Source organism: Oncorhynchus mykiss, chromosome 11 (genome assembly GCF_057628025.1).
Source record: "Oncorhynchus mykiss isolate SJ-2025 chromosome 11, ASM5762802v1, whole genome shotgun sequence".
NCBI lineage: Eukaryota > Metazoa > Chordata > Actinopteri > Salmoniformes > Salmonidae > Oncorhynchus > Oncorhynchus mykiss.
Genome location: NC_143032.1, coordinates 37,571,920 through 37,589,761, shown reverse-complemented (window position 1 = coordinate 37,589,761; position 17,842 = coordinate 37,571,920). Strand labels below are relative to the sequence as shown.

Genomic DNA, 17,842 nt, shown 5'->3' with positions numbered 1-17,842 from the left:
TTTCTCTGATCTGTGGTTAAAATGATAAACGTCCTTAAAAAAATGATTCTCTGTGACATCACAGGGGAACATTTTCTTCATTCAAAAGGGATTTTTAAAACCTGCAACTAGTTTCTAGCCAGGGGGAGAGTATTTTCTTGCTCAAAAGTACGACGTTATCACGTATGTAGACGATGTTATGGCGCTGCAGAAAATGAAAATGTGGTGGATACGGCTTTTCCTTAATACCATGACCTAAGACGCATGTTGGCATGTAACACTCTGATTATATGTAGATATAGATTTTTTTAATCAAAACAGCACGAAAGGGCATAAACTCAGATCAAGAGGAAGGCAAAATCCAGCGTCAACTATTTTTTGTTCTAGTTTATCCCCATCACGTAGTCCACAGATATTAGAAACACTGCCTGTCCCCATAAAAAAAAACTGCTCCATATTTAGATGTGCTTGTTTGTAACTTTGTTAGAGGCCAAGGACAAACTCTGGCTTGCAGACACAGGTCGTGCTGGCTGAGCTCCCTAGGACAGCTCCTATGGACTGGGTGAATGGTATGTCTTGGAGGTTCAGACCATAGAGAGACTAGAGAGCCTGGCTGAGTTTCAAACTCATAGAAGACACAGCCTCGTCCACCTACCCTCGCCTTATGCCCTTGGGGGAATCCCCGGTCACCATCTTGGACGTCAGTCCAAACGATTAGCCAAAAAAGGGAAAGTTCGCAGTGTAAGCCCCTCAGCCTTTGTTTTTGATCGAGTTTGCGAGCGTACAATTATGTTCATTTTCGGGGCCCGAAACGCCCCATAATTAAATGTGATGATTGTACAAATGTTTAAAAAGTCAGCCAAAATGTAAAACCTCATCGTTATAATGGAGAAGTCAACATACGGGTGTAAGTAAAAACAAATGTAAATAAGTTAGAAATCATGCTACTAATGCACATGACGGCAGAAACACGTCTCGTAAAAGTAATTATGTTTTTGTTTGGCTATCTTTTGGAAATGGTAGAAGTAAAACATTTTCCTTCAGAAATTCCAACTAGGCAGGCTAACGTTAGTTAACTAATTAAATTGCTAGCTATCATACAGTAGGTGTGATCAAGGATGATCAATGGAAACAGGATGCACTGGAGCTCAATTTTATATCTCCTACCAAAGTGTGAATACTTATGTCATTATGGGATATTGTGTGTAGATTTTAGAATAAGGCCAGAACGTAACAAAATGTTGAAAAGGGATCTGACCACTTTCCGAATGCACTTGATTTTAGGGTGTGTCTATATGGGAAAATACACAGTTTAATCAATTGGTCAAAAGAAAATACCTCTCTTGGTGGACCAAGATTTTTTGTTGGGGACAGCCCTAGTAGAAATGTAGGAAATTAGCTTCAGATGCCCCCAAAAAATCTGAGGCAGGACCCCCTGCCAGGTTATGTCACCCCCCACTTCTAAAACGAGAATTGCACCCCTGATTTTCCGTGTTATAGCATAGGCTATAAAAGGCCTGGGGAAGTTGTGTAAATCGAATAAAACCAGAGGAAGAGGCAAACTAGTCTTCTTGGTGAATTTGCAAAGCATGCAAGATAGGAGATTTCCAAAACATATGAGCATGCTTCTGCCTCTCTCTCTGTCCAGCCTGCTCTGTCTCTGTGCTAATGATGCAAGTGTGTGTTCAGTCATAGGTCCGTTGCATGACAAATATCCTAGCCTATTAATCTCAGTCCAGCCTCTCTCAGCCTATTGCGGACAGTCTGAGCACTGATTGAGGGATTGTGCGTTCCTGGTGTAACTCAGGCAGTTGTTGTTGCCATCCTGTACCTGTCCCGCAGGTGTGATGTTAGGCTGTACCGATCCTGTGCAGGTGTTGTTACATCTGGTCTGCCACTGCGAGGACAATCAGCTGTCCGTCCTGTCTCCCTGTAGACAATCTGCAGTCCTTATGCTTCCTTGCAGCATGCCTAAGGCACGTTCACGCAGATGAGCGGGGACCCTGGGCATCTTTCTTTTGGTGTTCTTCAGAGTCAATAGAAAGGCCTCTTTAGTGTCCTAAATTGTCATAACTGTGACCTTAATTGCCTCCTGTCTGCAAGCTATTAGTGTCTTAACGACCGTTCCACGGGTGCATGTTCATTAATTGTTTATGGTTCATTGAACAAGCATGGGGAACAGTTTACAATGAAGATCTGTGAAGTTATTTGGGTTTTTATGTATTATAGACAGGGTCCTGAAAAAGGGAAGTTTACACACACACACACACACACACACACCTATCTGAGGCAATTTTGCAATTAGGATTCATAATATGCAATGGTTATGATAAATTAGGATTCATAATATGTAATGGTTATGATAATGTCGGTATTGTTGCGCACTGTTGGCATATAGATAAATGCGCACATTTTTTTCCAGTGCTTCTTTATTTTCATGCGAGTACTCAAACCAAAAAGTTCAAATGCCCATCCCTATTGACAGCATCCCTTTTGATTTGAACGAAACCTAAAATACATATTTGCCCACTGTAGCAGTGCCCAGAAAGTCACTTTTTGGAACGGAATGCCAAAACATTTAAAAGATAAAAGTTGACCTATTTTGCATACCCCACAATACAAAAAGATAAACGGTTAAAATTGATATTTAAAAAAACAATCACCAACCAGTCGATCAAGGCAAAGAGCTGCTATTTGAGTAATTTCATGTTTAAGTTTATTATTCAGCACTGTCAACACTTTTATAAACCATAAAATGGGCGTTTCGATAAGCTTGCGTTATCATTATTTGCGGCTTTTGTCTTTTTAATATCAAGAAATATTTCATTTCTCTCTGGTCATACGAGCAACATGAATTTAAGCATGAGGCAGAAGTAATGCAGTGCGACTTAAGTTTCACCATTAGCTGGAAGAGGAGGGACGGTGAGTGGGGTGAGAGGCACTCTCACCACTGCTCCCTCCCTCCCCTCAGACTGACCATCAGATGCAGGCCAACAGTCCAGTAAAAAAATGAACTAATTATTATACTTACTCAGTTGTGGCTCACAAGTAATAGAACAAATGATCTATTCCCAGTGTGATCATATACCTAAAATGTTTTAATAACCATTTCAAAATGTTCTGAGAAGAACATTGGCAGGGCAATACAAGCGTAGCCAATATGCAGTGATAATGTATTGGGCCTATGGCTTACTGCACAAACCTCATTGCTACAGAACAGCTTTTAATTGGTTAATGCCGCATAGGCTTATGTTTTTAAGTCATATCTGAGCGGTGGATCTCGTTGTCCAATTTGACTCAAAGTGATCTTGACTCAAAATGTTGGTGACCACTCGATTTAAAAAGCTTACAAACAGGGTTGTCAAAACTATTTTATACTTTATTTTTTTGTTTATAAAAAAACAATAATTTAACCCTAAACGTAAATGATCTAAAAACACGTAAACTCAAGATTTTTTTCATATTTGCATATGTTGTAGCTTAGACCCCATTTTACTGAGGTTTTTGTGTAGTGCCCACCATTGTTTGAGGCACAACATGCTATGCTCTTGAATAGAGGGTGTGGTGTGAAGGGTTGGTGTCTCCTAGATACGCTGGGTAAACAACAGAATTCCCAGCTCAATGAATCCCAAGGAAGGTCCCAATTAATGAACCATCTCCCTGGAAACCAGCGCTTGGATTGGAGGGAAGGAAAAGATGCAGCCAGCAACATCCATGATTAGACAGACACTATGGCTTGAGCTGGAGGACTGAGTGACTGAATGACTAAGTATTGATTATTCTTTCCTTCAGTATGACCAAGCTTATCTGGGGCAGAAGATAACATGCAGCTTCCTGTATTGAATATCAGTGGAAACTGTTACAAAACCACTACTAGCTAGTCTATGCAGATATGCTATAATCTGGCATTAAAGCTTTGACTGCATTGACCCTCGTGTGTTTATGTGATTGTGAATCGAGCCTTTTGGAGATAGGCGAGGCCAGAGCAATACAGTTCGTGAAGCGATGTAATGCCATTGAGTAACACTGATGTGGTACAGTTTAACAAGATCGTGGCACTAAAAATCAGGCTCCCAGTGAAACTCCATGAATTGCTATTATGAAGCCAGTATAATTACAGTAGTGGCTCCACACACCCATCCAGAACGACTCAGAAGAGGATCACGGCCAGGAAGCCCACTTCCCCAGTGTGTGAGTGTGTGATGTCCCACAGATAAGTACACGATCTTCCATCTACATGTGTTTAAATTAGTGCCGTTTTCAGTCCAGAACATGTTCTTTCTACCTGGTTTGTGCACTGAAACACTCCAATAATCAGCTTCACTCCCAAATCCTAACCTTAACCATTAGCGGGGGAAAATACTAACCCAAGATCAGCATCTAGGGAAAACGTCACCCTATACTGACCAGAAGGCCTCTGATATAAGTGGTGAGAAGGATTATGAGGAACTAGAGGGCGTCAGTCTGTGCGTAAATGAAAATGCCCCAACGGTGCACATACTTTGACATTATCATCAACCATTTTTGGTGTAAGTGCTGACAACAAAGAGATGGGAGGTAAGGTGCTAGCTGGGGGTCAAACAGGGTCTCAGCACAGTCAAGGCTTGCCTCAGTACAGCAGGTTAACGTGTACACTTTAGTGTAGTGGCTGCCAGAACTTCTAAGCTCCATGTCAGGGCCCTCCAGCAGCTGCACTGTCCAGGACTAACAGGATGGGACTAACAGAGGACAAGGAGCAAGAGAGGCTGGGAGGGAGGAGACCCTTACAATTCCATCGCTTAAAAAACACTCAAGAAATCTGTCATTAATTTTGACATTTTTGCAGAGGAGAGGTTAGTCGTGGAATTTTACATCTAACTAAGATGTTTGGTGCAGTATTTCTCAATGAAAAACCACGAAAACCAGTCGCTTCATTGAATGACAAAGACTATTGAAGAATCCTTACTGTTGACCAATGGTATCCACATTATCATAAAAGTGTTACATCTGCAAACATGCACTAACCCCTCAAACATTATGCTGTCTAGTTGAGTATTGACAGCCTTCCTGTATAATTTCCAAAGCATAGTGTAGGCTGAGTAGTCTTCCTGGGTCCTATGTTGGGCGGGATTAACCATCTTATTACCAAACAGGGCTGATTAAACCATGCAACTCTTTGAATAGCTATGTCTAAATTAGAGGTTGACCGATTATGATTTTTCAACGCCGATACCGATTATTGGAGGACCCAAAAAAAAGCCGATACCGATTAATAAGCCGATTCCTTTTTTATTTTTTAAATTTGTAATAATGACAATTACAACAATACTGAATGAACACTTATTTTAACTTAATATAATACATCAATAAAATCAATTCAGCCTCAACTAAATAATGAAACGTTCAATTTGGTTTAAATAATGCAAAAAAACTGTGTTGGAGAAGAGAGTAAAAGTACAATATGTGCTATGTAAGAAAGCTAACGTTTAAGTTCCTTGCTCAGAACATGAGAACATATGAAAGCTGGTGGTTCCTTTTAACATGAGTCTTCAATATTCCCAGGTAAGAAGTTTTAGGTTGTAGTTATTATTAGGAATATTTCTCTCTATACCATTTGTATTTCATTAACCTTTGACTGTTGGATGTTCTTATAGACACTTTAGTATTGCCAGTGTAACACTATAGCTTCCGTCCGTCTCCTCGCTCCTACCTGGGCTCGAACCAGGAACACAACAACAGCCACCCTTGAAGCAGCATTACCCATGCAGAGCAAGGGGAATAACTACTCCAAGTCTCAGAGTGAGTGACGTTTGAAACGCTATTAGCGCGCACCCCGCAAACTAGCTAGCCATTTCACATCGGTTACACCAGCCTAATCTCGGGAGTTGATAGGCTTGAAGTCATAAACAGCTGCTGGCAAACGCACGAAAGTGCTGTTTGAATGAATATTTACGAGCCTGCTGGTGCCTACCATCGCTCAGTCAGACTGCTCTATCAAATCATAGACTTAATTATAACATAATAACACACAGAAATACGAGCCTTAGGTCATTAATATGGTCAAATCCAGAAACCATCATCTCGAAAACAAGACGTTTATTCTTTCAGTGAGATACGGAACCGTTCCGTATTTTATCTATCGGGTGGCATAAGTGTAAATATGCCTGTTACATTGCACAACCTTCAATGTTATGTCATAATTACGTAACATTCTGGCAAATTAGGTGGCCCAAACTGTTGCATATACACTGACTCTGCGTGCAATGAACGCAAGAGAAGTGACACAATTTCACCTGGTTAATATTGCCTGCTAACCTGGATTTCTTTTAGATAAAAATGCAGGTTTAAAAATATATACTTCTGTGTATTGATTTTAAGAAAGGCATTGATGTTTATGATTAGGTACACATTGGAGCAACGATACGCACCGCATCGATTATATGCAACGCAGGACACACTAGATAAACTAGTAATATCATCAACCATGTGTAGTTAACTAGTGATTATGATTGATTGATTGTTTTTTATAAGATAAGTTTAATGCTAGCTAGCAACTTACCTTGGCTTACTGCATTCGAGTAACAGGCAGTCTCCTCGTGGAGTGCAATGAGAGGCAGGTGGATAGAGCGTTGGACTAGTTAACTGTAAGGTTGCAAGATTGAATCCCCCGAGCTGACAAGGTGAAAATCTGTCGTTCTGCCCCTGAACGAGGCAGTTAACCCACCGTTCCTAGGCCGTCATTGAAAATAAGAATGTGTTCTTAACTGACTTGCCTAGTTAAATAAAGAAAAAGGTCAAATCGGTGTCCAAAAATACCGATTTCCGATTGTTATGAAAACTTGAAATCGTCCCTAATTAATCGGCCATTCTGATTAATCGGTCGACCTCTAGTCTAAATGTCTCCTACATTCTGCCAGCTTTGCTCCTTACCCAGGCTCCGGTTGTGTGAAACCCCCTGGAGTAAGGAGGCCGGCTTAATTAAAGTATAATGAGAATTAGAGAGCCTTCATTTTAATACTGCCAAAAATAGTGAAGTTTGATTAGTTGAAGAAAAATGTGCCTCTGTTGGAAGTTCTCGGGAACATGTGCATTTGTATGTAGCTTCTCTGTGTTTGTCGATGTGTGATTGTCTCTAGTGTGCACCACGTAAAACGGTGTGTGCGCGCGTGGCTTAGTAGCAGGCGTAAAGGTCTCTGTGTGTGTGGCCCGTTCAGCCAGGAATGTAGACTAACTAGGATCAGTGTGGTTGAGGGAGAGTTCAGGCGCACAGACGGCAGGGCAGGCAGATTGCTTCAGATTCCAGTCATTCCTGCATTTCCTCTTGCTGGCATCATGTACTACAGAGCTCAGAGGGCCATGCTGGGTTAATTACTCACAGTATACACACTCCTACTCAGAAAGATACAATACAGTACTTAGTCACTCACAAGCCTGGCTTTAAGCCACCTCTCAAACAGAAAAGTAGGAGAGAATAATAGTTGTTTGCAAAAGTTAACTCTTACTGTAGTACTACAACAAAATGTGTTGGATTAAAAACAATGCTGTACACCCTGTCAACACTTTTCAGGAATAACTCTAGCTGCCCTTTTCAAACCATTTTGAACAGATTTCCAAGAACCAGAGTGACCAACTGTGACGTAGCGGGACACAGACATTATGCAAAAGGCTTCAGTGCTCAGAGCAAAACACTTTCATTGCAGTGTTCTTGCTACAATGGTACAGGATTTATGGGTGGGCTCTATTGTGTGATCGCAGAAAATCAATGGCATATCTCCTGCCCATCTCATTAGTTGATGCTTATTATTCATGGACGCATATAAGCTACTCTGAGCCAAAAATATAAACGCAACATGCAACAATTTCAAAGACTTCTGTTACACGTCATAATAGGAAATCAGTCAACTGAAATAAATTAATTAGGCCCTAAGCTATGGATTTCAAAAGTGGCAATACAGAGGGCCCTCTGGGTTAAACTGAGGACAACAAATACTTTGACATTAAAATTGTCTTTAAATACCCAAACCAACGCACAGAGAAACAAAGAGCGTGAGAGAATGGTGTCACATTGCGAGGCCACCATGAGTCCATGTCCCCCAATCCCTGGCTCTGTGTAGTTAGCTAGTGGTCCTATGGCACATCATTCCTATCGGTGCGCACCATCCATGCACACAGATGCTCTCTGCTATCGCTAACACCAGCCTCCCGCCACCACCGCCATGGCCCATTGTTTACCTTGGTGGTGGTGACTGAGGGGCAGAGTGCAGGAGGAAAGTCTTGAGATTTACAAGAGGCATAATTACTATCAGGCTGGTTTCGGTGTAATCTGTTTACCAGGGAAAAAAAGGTACGACTTCTACGGGAGGGTTAGTCTGCGCACACGCACCACACCTGCAGCAGTATCTCCCTAGGGCTTGCAGGGCTCTTAGCACCAAGACAGCCTCCCTGGCTGGATGTTCTCCACCCGACACCATCACTCAGCCCGTCTGGCTGTTCTGTGGTCTGGGGGGGGGGGGGGGGGGGGGGTTAATCCATCTCCGGAATAAATAAAAAACATCTCCAAATGGAAGGGCGGGGCAGGATGTGGGACCAGCTGGTCATCATCTCAGACAAAGGAACCTGTTGAATGTGCTATTGCATTAGAGGGACCTCTACCTCTTCACAATGCTTCTCCACTGGCTCCTCACTTCTGGTTACCTTTCACATACTTGGCTCTTCTCAGAAGTGGGACACAGCTTTCGGATTGTGCACACACACACACACACACACAATGAGGACGTCCGACTTTGATTTGACTTAAGGATTGGCCAGTGCAGACTTCTCTCTCAGCAGCAGTCTCAATGTCAGCCTTGAGAGATCCATAAAACCAAACTACATCAAAAGAAATGCAGACTAAAGGAAGAGTCCTTTGGAAAACTTTCCCATGCTTCTGGGAAACTTACTGCCTTGAGAGACAGACGGAGCCAGGGGAAGGGGGGAACTAATGTGGGTTTACCGCAGGGAGGACCAGTGGCAGGTGTGATTTATCACCAGTCATGGCCTAGTTCAGCTAACAGAGTCACAGAGGCTGGAATAGAGGGGAAAATACAAATCTGTACAGCACTTTATGGAATCAGGATCTGCACAGTGTAGGCCTAGGATAGGTCTAGAGATTCTGGCAGAGAACCATTTCTTATGCCTGGCCAAACATTAGGATATACTTTAATGCTGAACTTCTGGGGGGGGGGGGGGGAGTTCTGTATATTTTTAAGTGGAGCCCCCGTGGGTCATTAAAGATGATACTTTCTGTTAGAGGGCTAGGTTGGAAGTGGTTTCATTTTGAAGGCATGTTCCTCCTGAAATATTAAAGGGAAGATGTACACCTCCATTAGGTTAAAGGGTGGTTGTTCGGATCTCATATCTGCAAACAAAACAAAACACAATGCTGATGTGTGAAAGACTGACTGCTCTTCGCTCAAACAAATGACTCATATCGGTAAAAGAAAAACAATGGAAACGGTTACATGGCATTCAGTAATAGCAGAGCCAAGTGGACCCAAAGTCCATCCGGGTGCATTGTTTTCATGGTGTGAATTGTTTGTCAATGTTTCGCTATTAGGGATGTAACGATTCACCGATTCGCATCGGTCTCGATTCAAAATGTTTAAGATTTTACTATTGGTCCGCAGATCCCAAACGGATCCAAGTATAGCATGCATCAGTCAGAAATCGATTCGAAAGTTACAAATCGCAATTCACTAACATTTTGCTCATGTTACTTTCTACCTTTAGAAAATACATCATATTTTGTGACAACTGACGCTTCTGCTTCATCAATGTCGAACTAAGCATGTAACTGTGTTGTCAGTCATTGATCTACAAGTCATTTTGCATGCCAAACAACCCAAGGAAATATCAGTAGCCTACTCAAACTGCCCCGACTTGATGCACTGCCCCACCCCGAAATATCAGCAGCCTACTCAAACTGCCCCGCTTCGCGCACTGTCCCACTTCGTCTTTGCAGCATGCAGCAAAGTGCCTTGTCCCTGCTAGCATGAAAAGGAAGAGCAGGTAAAGCTGTCCAAAAGCTTGGGGATAAGCGATCCGCTTTACATGACCGGTTCATCTTCAATCATTGACAGAGACGATTGCCCATGAGAAGGTCTAATGACCCTCTGCTTCTCAGAGACACACTGGAGATAGAGGAGTGCTGAAACTGACTAATTCCATTCAGTGTTTTTTTTTTTCATTCGCATTAGGAGGCAGTGTTATTTGGTAAAACCACTGAGGAGCCCTACTTAGCAGCAACACAAAAGACGCATTAAGGAATAGTGAGGATTAAGCGTTGCGTAATGAGAAAACAGAGCTGGGGCTTGATGTTAAGGGCCCAGAACACATGGGCGTGAGTTGGAATTCCTGACTGCGCTCTCCAAGGGTCCTTCTGGGTTCTGTATAGTAAAGGGGTGTAATCATTATGCCTAGAATTAACACCCGCCACCTGCATTGGTGGGTCTATTTCACCAGCCACGTTGGCGGGTGGTCAGGGCTCCAGTTTGTGAATAAAAATAGTCAAGTATGATCATTAATAGTAACAAATGCTGCAGTAGCTGTTTTCAAAGTATTTCCACAGTTTCGTTTCCTAGCTGGTAAATTAATTACACAAAATCAAAGAACTACGAATCCTATATACTGCCTGGCTGGGGGCTGTGCGCACGTGAAGAGCTGAGTGAAAAATACATTTTTAGAAGCGCTGTGCACAGGCATAAAAGTTTGTCTAATTTACTTGAAACAAAGTGATACTTTGTCCTTGTTTCTTGGCTATTTACATTGTTTTGTTCACTAGGCTAAGGTGTTTTTCTGTTTGAGTTTCAATTGCTAGTGAAGAGAATCTTCTACTAATCAGACTCAACCTCACAGGAACAAAGTAATATGTTTTACTAGTAATACATTGTTTTAGAAACATTACAAAGCATGCTAATCCGTTTGGTGTAATTTTTGCAAAGAAAAATTGGGGGGCTGCCTCTGTGGCTGATGGACCAAAAAGTAAATTTTATGCCCTGGTTGCAATAGTTTTGCATCAGAAACAGTTTATTCCAAATATTTTTATTTTATTTTTTTTATTTTACCTTTATTTAACTAGGCAAGTCAGTTAAGAACAAATTCGTATTTTCAATGACGGCCTAGGAACTGATTTGTACAGATATGTACCTTGCTCAGCTCTGGGATTTGAACTTGCAATCTTCCGGTTACTAGTGGTTAGAGTCCAACGCTCTAACCACTAGGCTACCCTACCGCACCTAAAATTCAACCGATAGTTTCTATTGGACAAATTCAGGTATGTTCCTCTCCGTTTCCTTCTGTTTGGTTCTTCAACGGTAAACATTTCCGTAATGAATACACCCCAGAAGAGAGGTCTATGAAGGCAAGCCTCATTTTGTGCCAAGGCAGCCTGTGCGTAGCGCTTTCTGTTTGAGCTGATAGGGTTGAACAACTTGTTCCAACATGTAATTTTGTTCTTCCAGTGTAATACAATGGTGAATAATATTTCGAAAGAAAAAACCTTATCAGGAAAAACAACCTGGAACCCGGAGCCATTTGATAAAACATATATTTTTCCCATTTTTGCCATGCAATGCTTAACTGAAAAAGGCAATCCTACAGTACACATAAGCTAGGGTTGCCAGGTGGGGCTCAAGAAACACACAGTGAGCCTAAGACCCTGTCAGGGCATCTGAATCTCCATCTGTTCACACTGTTAAACCCCTTTCCAAAACATATAAAGAAAATCTACCCCTCCACAGCACAATCCCCATTATAGTACTAATTTGTCTCATTGCATAGTACATCCAATTTTCCTTCTGACTGTACGGAGAATATTAATGCCTCATGGGTTGTGTGTGCCAAATGTCATTGAGCATTGCTCAAGCAGACTTGGAAAAACTCAAGTTGACAGCTTGGGTACAGACATCGGGTCTGTGTACGGAGCACTGGCTTTAGGTTTGCTGCAGAGTGGCCAATCTCCACAGTGACTTTTGTGAAGGTGGAGTGTGCCAATTATTGTCAATGAGAGCTGGAACACTTGGCGGTGCAATAACACCCACAATCTCTCCATTCGGTCACCACCGTAGGCTGTTCCCTGGAGAGGTGTCTGTAGTAGTTGAAAAAGTAAAGGCAATTGAAATCATAACTGAAAAGATGCTTTTCTTTGGGGTAAATCCATTTGGATTCAATCGCTTTTTGACAGCATCCCTTAGGATTCAAACAAAACTTTCCATGCATGTTTGCCCAAAGAGGATGTCAGAAAGTGACTTTTTGGACCTGAATGTCAAAACTTTGAGGAGATAAAGGTGCTCAATGTTGACCCATTTTGCATACCCCACACTGGAAAAGATAAAGTTTGATATCATTTAAAAGCTTACAAACAGCATTGTCAAACTATTATTATTTTTTTTTTACCTTTAAAGAGATTCTGCAGTAGTTTTGTATACTTTTTAGCCAGTAGTTCTGAAAGTAGTGTTCATGAACAAAAAGTGGTTCCCAGAAATTGTGCACTACGTCACATGCAGTATGTGCAGATATGTGCACCATGTCATTGCTCACTCTCTCGCTCTGCTGTGTGTGCCTCTTGCTAGCTGTCACTCATATGGCGAAGGGCTCATTGGTTGAACTCTACTCTACTTGCTAGGGGGCTGGCCCACATGGGAGAAAATGGCGCAGCACAGTTTTCAGAAAAGTCGCTTTCAAACTAGGGATTTAGTGGCTAATTGAGGTAAAACAGTAATTCTGCTCATAGATTACGCATTTATGAACTACATATTGATACATCCTGCCCAATACAGATTTTTTTTTTTTAAACATAGTAATCACCAAAGTTCTGGAGCATGTCTTTCACGTCAATGATCTAAAAACACATCAATTCAAAAAAATAATATCCATATTCACATGCTGCATTTTAGACCCTTCCTTCACATGATTGGGGGTTTTGTGCTGTGCCAGGCCTCAGTTGAGACGCAACATGTTCTTGAACACAGGGGGGGGGGCGTTATTTCAAACAGGTCCATTCCATGAATTCTATCCCTTCAGACCAGGGTTTCCTTTAGCTGGTAATAGCCGAGCATACAGATAGAACCTAGTTGAAGCGAAAATGTGTCAGACAAAGTGAGTGCTGCTCCTACAGCTTCTGTTGCTGCTGAAATGAAACATGCTTTTATATGCCAATCATTGCGCAACAATTCTAAATTAAATTGTGTGTTAAAAACAGTTATGATAACTGTAGAGAGCTAGAGATGACATAAATAGCCATCATAGCATGACAAGGAGATACCAAATGAGATGAATGAGAGCTCACGATTCTATTAATGGTTTGAGCGTTCACCATTATTGCCATGTTTTCTCCACATGGCCTATATTATGGGTCTGACCTCTGATGGCCCCCTCTCTCTCCGAAGCCTTTCTATAAATGCAGGCAAGGGGACCATATGCTTTGTGTCTGCACGCAACACGGCCACCTGCTCTGTCACACCACATTTGTGTCTCTCGGCTAAATACAGTGCCGTGTTAGTGGTCCTGAGTGTATGCCTTCTGCCAGCCTCACGGTCCCCTGCACCGCCAGGCCGTGTGACTGGGCCCAGTCATGCTGAGTCAAGCAGACCAGGCGATGCACCCTTAGATACAGCCCCCCACCTCAGCCTTGATCTGTGTCAGGAAACCCCAGTCAGCATCTGGCCGAACTAGCAGCCGGGTTGAATATTAAACAACTGGATGTCTGCGTGTGCTTTTGTGAGTCCTAGAGCAACACTGAGCTGCTCCCCAACACCCTCCTCTCCCTTTATTTGTCTGTGTCCTTCCTCCAGTGAACATAGGGGCCTGAGCCAAGTCTCAGCCCGCTCAGCTTAGTCATAAACAGAGCTTTTTGGTCAAGTCGGCACAAACAGCCACACACACGGTCCCTCTCATCCCTGTTATGTCCATGTACAAAACTCAGACAAAAGGTGAGTGACATTTTAAGAGCGAGTGCAACTGAGGTCTTGGTTGACAAATCAGATTGTGTTTTTCACTGGATTAGATTGTGAACAATTGCATTCTCTCTACTAACTTAAGTAATAAATGCAATTTGTGATTACCTTACGTACTGGCGCTTGCATATTTTAATATAATGGCCTGGGACTCAGGGCATGACTCAAGTGGTAGACTGTCAACAGCCTAAGCAGAATACTTAGGCCTAGAAGTGACTACTTACACAGGTATTCAAACTCTCTATAGAGATTCTTGTGGACCTGCACACTTCAGTAGACTTTGCCATCTTAGCGTAGCTTCTTATGACCTTGGGTTTGTCGACACGACAGAAGAACTACTGGTGACTGTGCCACTCTCCCCACCACCACTAGCCATGTCTGAGCAGCAACACATCTCTGATGAACTTGATGTCCATTATCTTGCACAGCCATTCCCTTATCCCATAGCAGAACAATGAACACAGCGGCATAATGAGGTGAAACTCAGGTCACTCTTACGCCCCAGTGCTCTGGTGTAAATGAGTGTTGGAAGCTGGAGGTGAACATAATGCACAACCAGATAACCATCCTGCTCCCCTAAAAATAAACATGAGGGGCATGCCAGCAGAGCTTATGTCATTTGTCATGTAGGAGTAGTGTGAATGGGTTTCCAATCCCACCGGCCTGTGCCGTTACTGCGGGCAACGTAGTGCAGGCCAGCAGACTCCTTTCATCTGCTGAGTCCGTCTGCACATTTGATATCATGCAGCATATGCCCACTCCACTCTGAAGCAGGAGCCTCCTCTGCTTGACTCCACACAGCAAGCATCCAAGGAAGGCAGAGACCCGTTTCTCCTCTGATTCCTATTCTCTGCTGTTATCAATGTGCTGTCAGCTGACAATGTGCTGTCAGCTGCTCTGAGCAGCCAGCCTGATGGTACACACCTCCTCTCTCAGCTACTTTGATGACACATGCATGGGGAGTAACCATTGACAAGAATAAGAGGACAAAGGTAGCATCATACCTTCCCGCGTATACAGTCTTAGCCCCCAGAATATGAAAGTAGCCACAACACTCACCCAATATGGTGTTTGGAATTTTAAGTAAAGGCATTTAAACCCCTTTCTAAATAAACAGTATGTTGTTCCTGCGTGATGGGATTAGTTAGTTAATATGCTCAGTTAATTATACTGATGTTGCCAGATGTTTATAGCAGGCAAAGTAAATCAAAACATCAGCCACCTGTTCCATGGGGGTTGCATGCATTGATAGAGTGGAGATCATTCCGCTATCCTTGATTTGACCATGCATAATGGTTTGGATAGCCAGGATAGGCCACAATGTGCTAATGAAAATCACTGTTTGCTTACCTTGGGTAGTTCTCGGAGTTGGTTAGCGTCGAGGAGAAGCTCCTCCAGACTGCGGCTGTAGCGAAATATCTCGTCGGGGACATTTTGCAAATTACAATGTCGCTTGTCCACTGACTCGACGTGGCGGTTACAACGCCACAAAGGGATACACTTCAGCATGTCCGGCCGCCGTTATCGATTTGGTTGCCGGCGTTACTCAGCACTCCGCATCGGAGAGAGAAACGGGGAAAGGTTGTGGGAGGGAGGGATAGGAAAATGTATACAAATATCGACGTGACAGATGAGTGGGACGTCGAAATCCCGCTGCTCCCGCGTCGAACCAAAAGGGGGAGGCCAAATCCAGTTAAAACCAGGGACACAGAAATCATTCGTCTCGTCAATTGATATCCAAAATTGAGTCTTTTGTTGGCTCTCAGCAACTCAAATCCAACATAAATGTGATAATTACATTTTTTTTTGTTTAAATACGATTATTAGCTTCCGTGTTTGGAGTCAATGTCTCAAAAATTATATACGGTTTGCTAATAATCTAAAAAAAAACAGGCACTTTAAAACAAACTAACGTTCTCATTTCCATAGTTCTGACAACGCAGTCCAGCCACCATTAACGTTAGCTACTAGTACTAGACGGTTTGCTATTTGATACAAGGAAGCTGGCCTGTCTAGCAAGATGGCTAGCTTACTAAGCAAATATTATACGGTTCCCCGTTACAAATGTGTGTTATGTTGCTCAATGCGAGAATGCTGATCGGTAAAATATGACAGGCTGATGCATTATCGGAAATAGTCCCATGTAGGCACACTGAATGGCCTCTCGAAGTTACGTCTGGAGGGATGGAACTCGTCTGCTGTATTGTGTCGCTAACGTTACTAGCTTGTGAGCACTCGTGCCTCTTTAGGCTACGGATACAAACTTGCAGTTTAACGAGCTACCAAATTCGAAACCAATTCTGGGCAGTCTTTCAAAAGCTGTCTGCACTGAAAACAATAACCAGAAGTCGTGACACGTGTAAAGCAACAACTATTGAACCCACAATATCAACAATCGTATGATTTTCCCTCCCTCCTTGAGCCAGGCCGGTGGAGTGTGTGAGAATGGGCAGGGCTAAACTGGAGGTTACCACTGCTTTGGTGACTAGCTGTGCACGGCTGGGATGCCACGCAGAACAAGTCAGAGGTGTTTGGATTTTTGGACTCCTTATTTTAGCGAACATTGAAGAAATCCTCTGTCGCAAAATATTCCGCTCGGGAGTTTCCTCACTCGGACCGGGTGTGTGGCGATATAAGAATGTGGTGGCGAGCGCTGACCACTGACTCCTCCCTATTGATGTTGGAGCTGGGTGCGCTCGATTTACAACTGACACCTCGCTCATCTCACACGCGTGCCTAGTGCCTACTCAGAATTTAGACATTCAAATCAAATTAAATTTGCTAGACTGAATAGAGATGATATCGGCATTAGTTTTTTGGAGGACTACTACCGCCCGACACTGATAGGACTGCATACGCCGGTCAGCCCAGCCACACATATCCAGGAAAATAAAATCAAGTGCATCAATTTGTCCTTCTCCCTCCCTCCCTCCCTCCCCCGGCAAACACCCAAACTGCAAATATGTAATAGCGACCCCAAGGGGCTAGGAGGTATTCAATATAACTTTTAGAAGAGGGTTGGCTTTATTCTGGTTTTCATTCTGACTTCAGAGTCTGGAATGGCTCTTTGATGTTGTTGGCACAATGTGTCAATAATAATACTCAAACACCCACATGCACAGCCCCCGAGGCCGCCCCCTTCCATTACAACAGTTGAATTTTCTATTTCAAACACATTTTCAAGTTCACCCCCCCCCCCCCAAAAAAACCAAAAAACAATTTGAGAGAAGAATGAAACCCGTCGCACAACTTCTGAGCGAATATGGCATCAACCGGATTCCTGTGTGTCCAGACCTGTGTGGTCACAGCTCACCCGAGGGTCGCGTCAGCCAGGCCAGGTTGGCTTTATGTTAAAGATGGGAAAGCTCTACTTTTGTTGCTTAATATATTGCCCCATCTAGCGGTAATGAAAGCGAAGTAGACAGACTGCACAGCCGAATTCAGCAAATGCGTAATGTAATAACACAAGTTGGCGAAAGCGGGTCCGATGACAGGTGGATACAGTACCAGTCAAAAGTTTGGACACACCTACTCATTCAAGGGGTTTTCTTTATTTTTACTATTATTCTACATTGTAGAATTGAAATGCATTGTAAAATAATAGTGAAGACATCAAGACTATGAAATAACCCAAAGAAACATGTAGTAACCAAAAAAGTGTTAAACAAATCAAAATATATCTTAGATTTTAGATTCTTCAAAGTAGCCACCCTTTGCCTTGATGACAGCTTTGCACACTCTTGGCTTTCTCTCAACCAGCTTCAGTTTGATCTAAATCTCTTCATTCAAAGACTCAATCATGGACACTCTTACTGACAGTTGTGGCTGATTTGCATGATGTGTTGTTGTCTCTACCTTCTTGCCCTTTGTGCTGTTGTCTGTGCCAAATAATG

General features: G+C 42.8%; 1 protein-coding gene across 50 annotated transcripts in view; it reads right to left on the bottom strand.

The window, feature by feature from the left end:
• The window catches only part of LOC110535656 (protein scribble homolog), a 117,766-nt gene extending 100,922 nt beyond the window's left edge, over positions 1-16,844 (bottom strand). For all 50 annotated transcript variants that reach the window (XM_036935396.2, XM_036935395.2, XM_036935390.2 and 47 more), the window contains exon 1: positions 15,300-16,844. In XM_036935396.2, the coding sequence (XP_036791291.2) occupies positions 15,300-15,458 (159 nt within the window). In that variant the 5' untranslated portion in view covers positions 15,459-16,844. The remainder of the gene's footprint in view (positions 1-15,299) is intronic.
• Between the last annotated feature and the right edge of the window lie 998 nt (positions 16,845-17,842).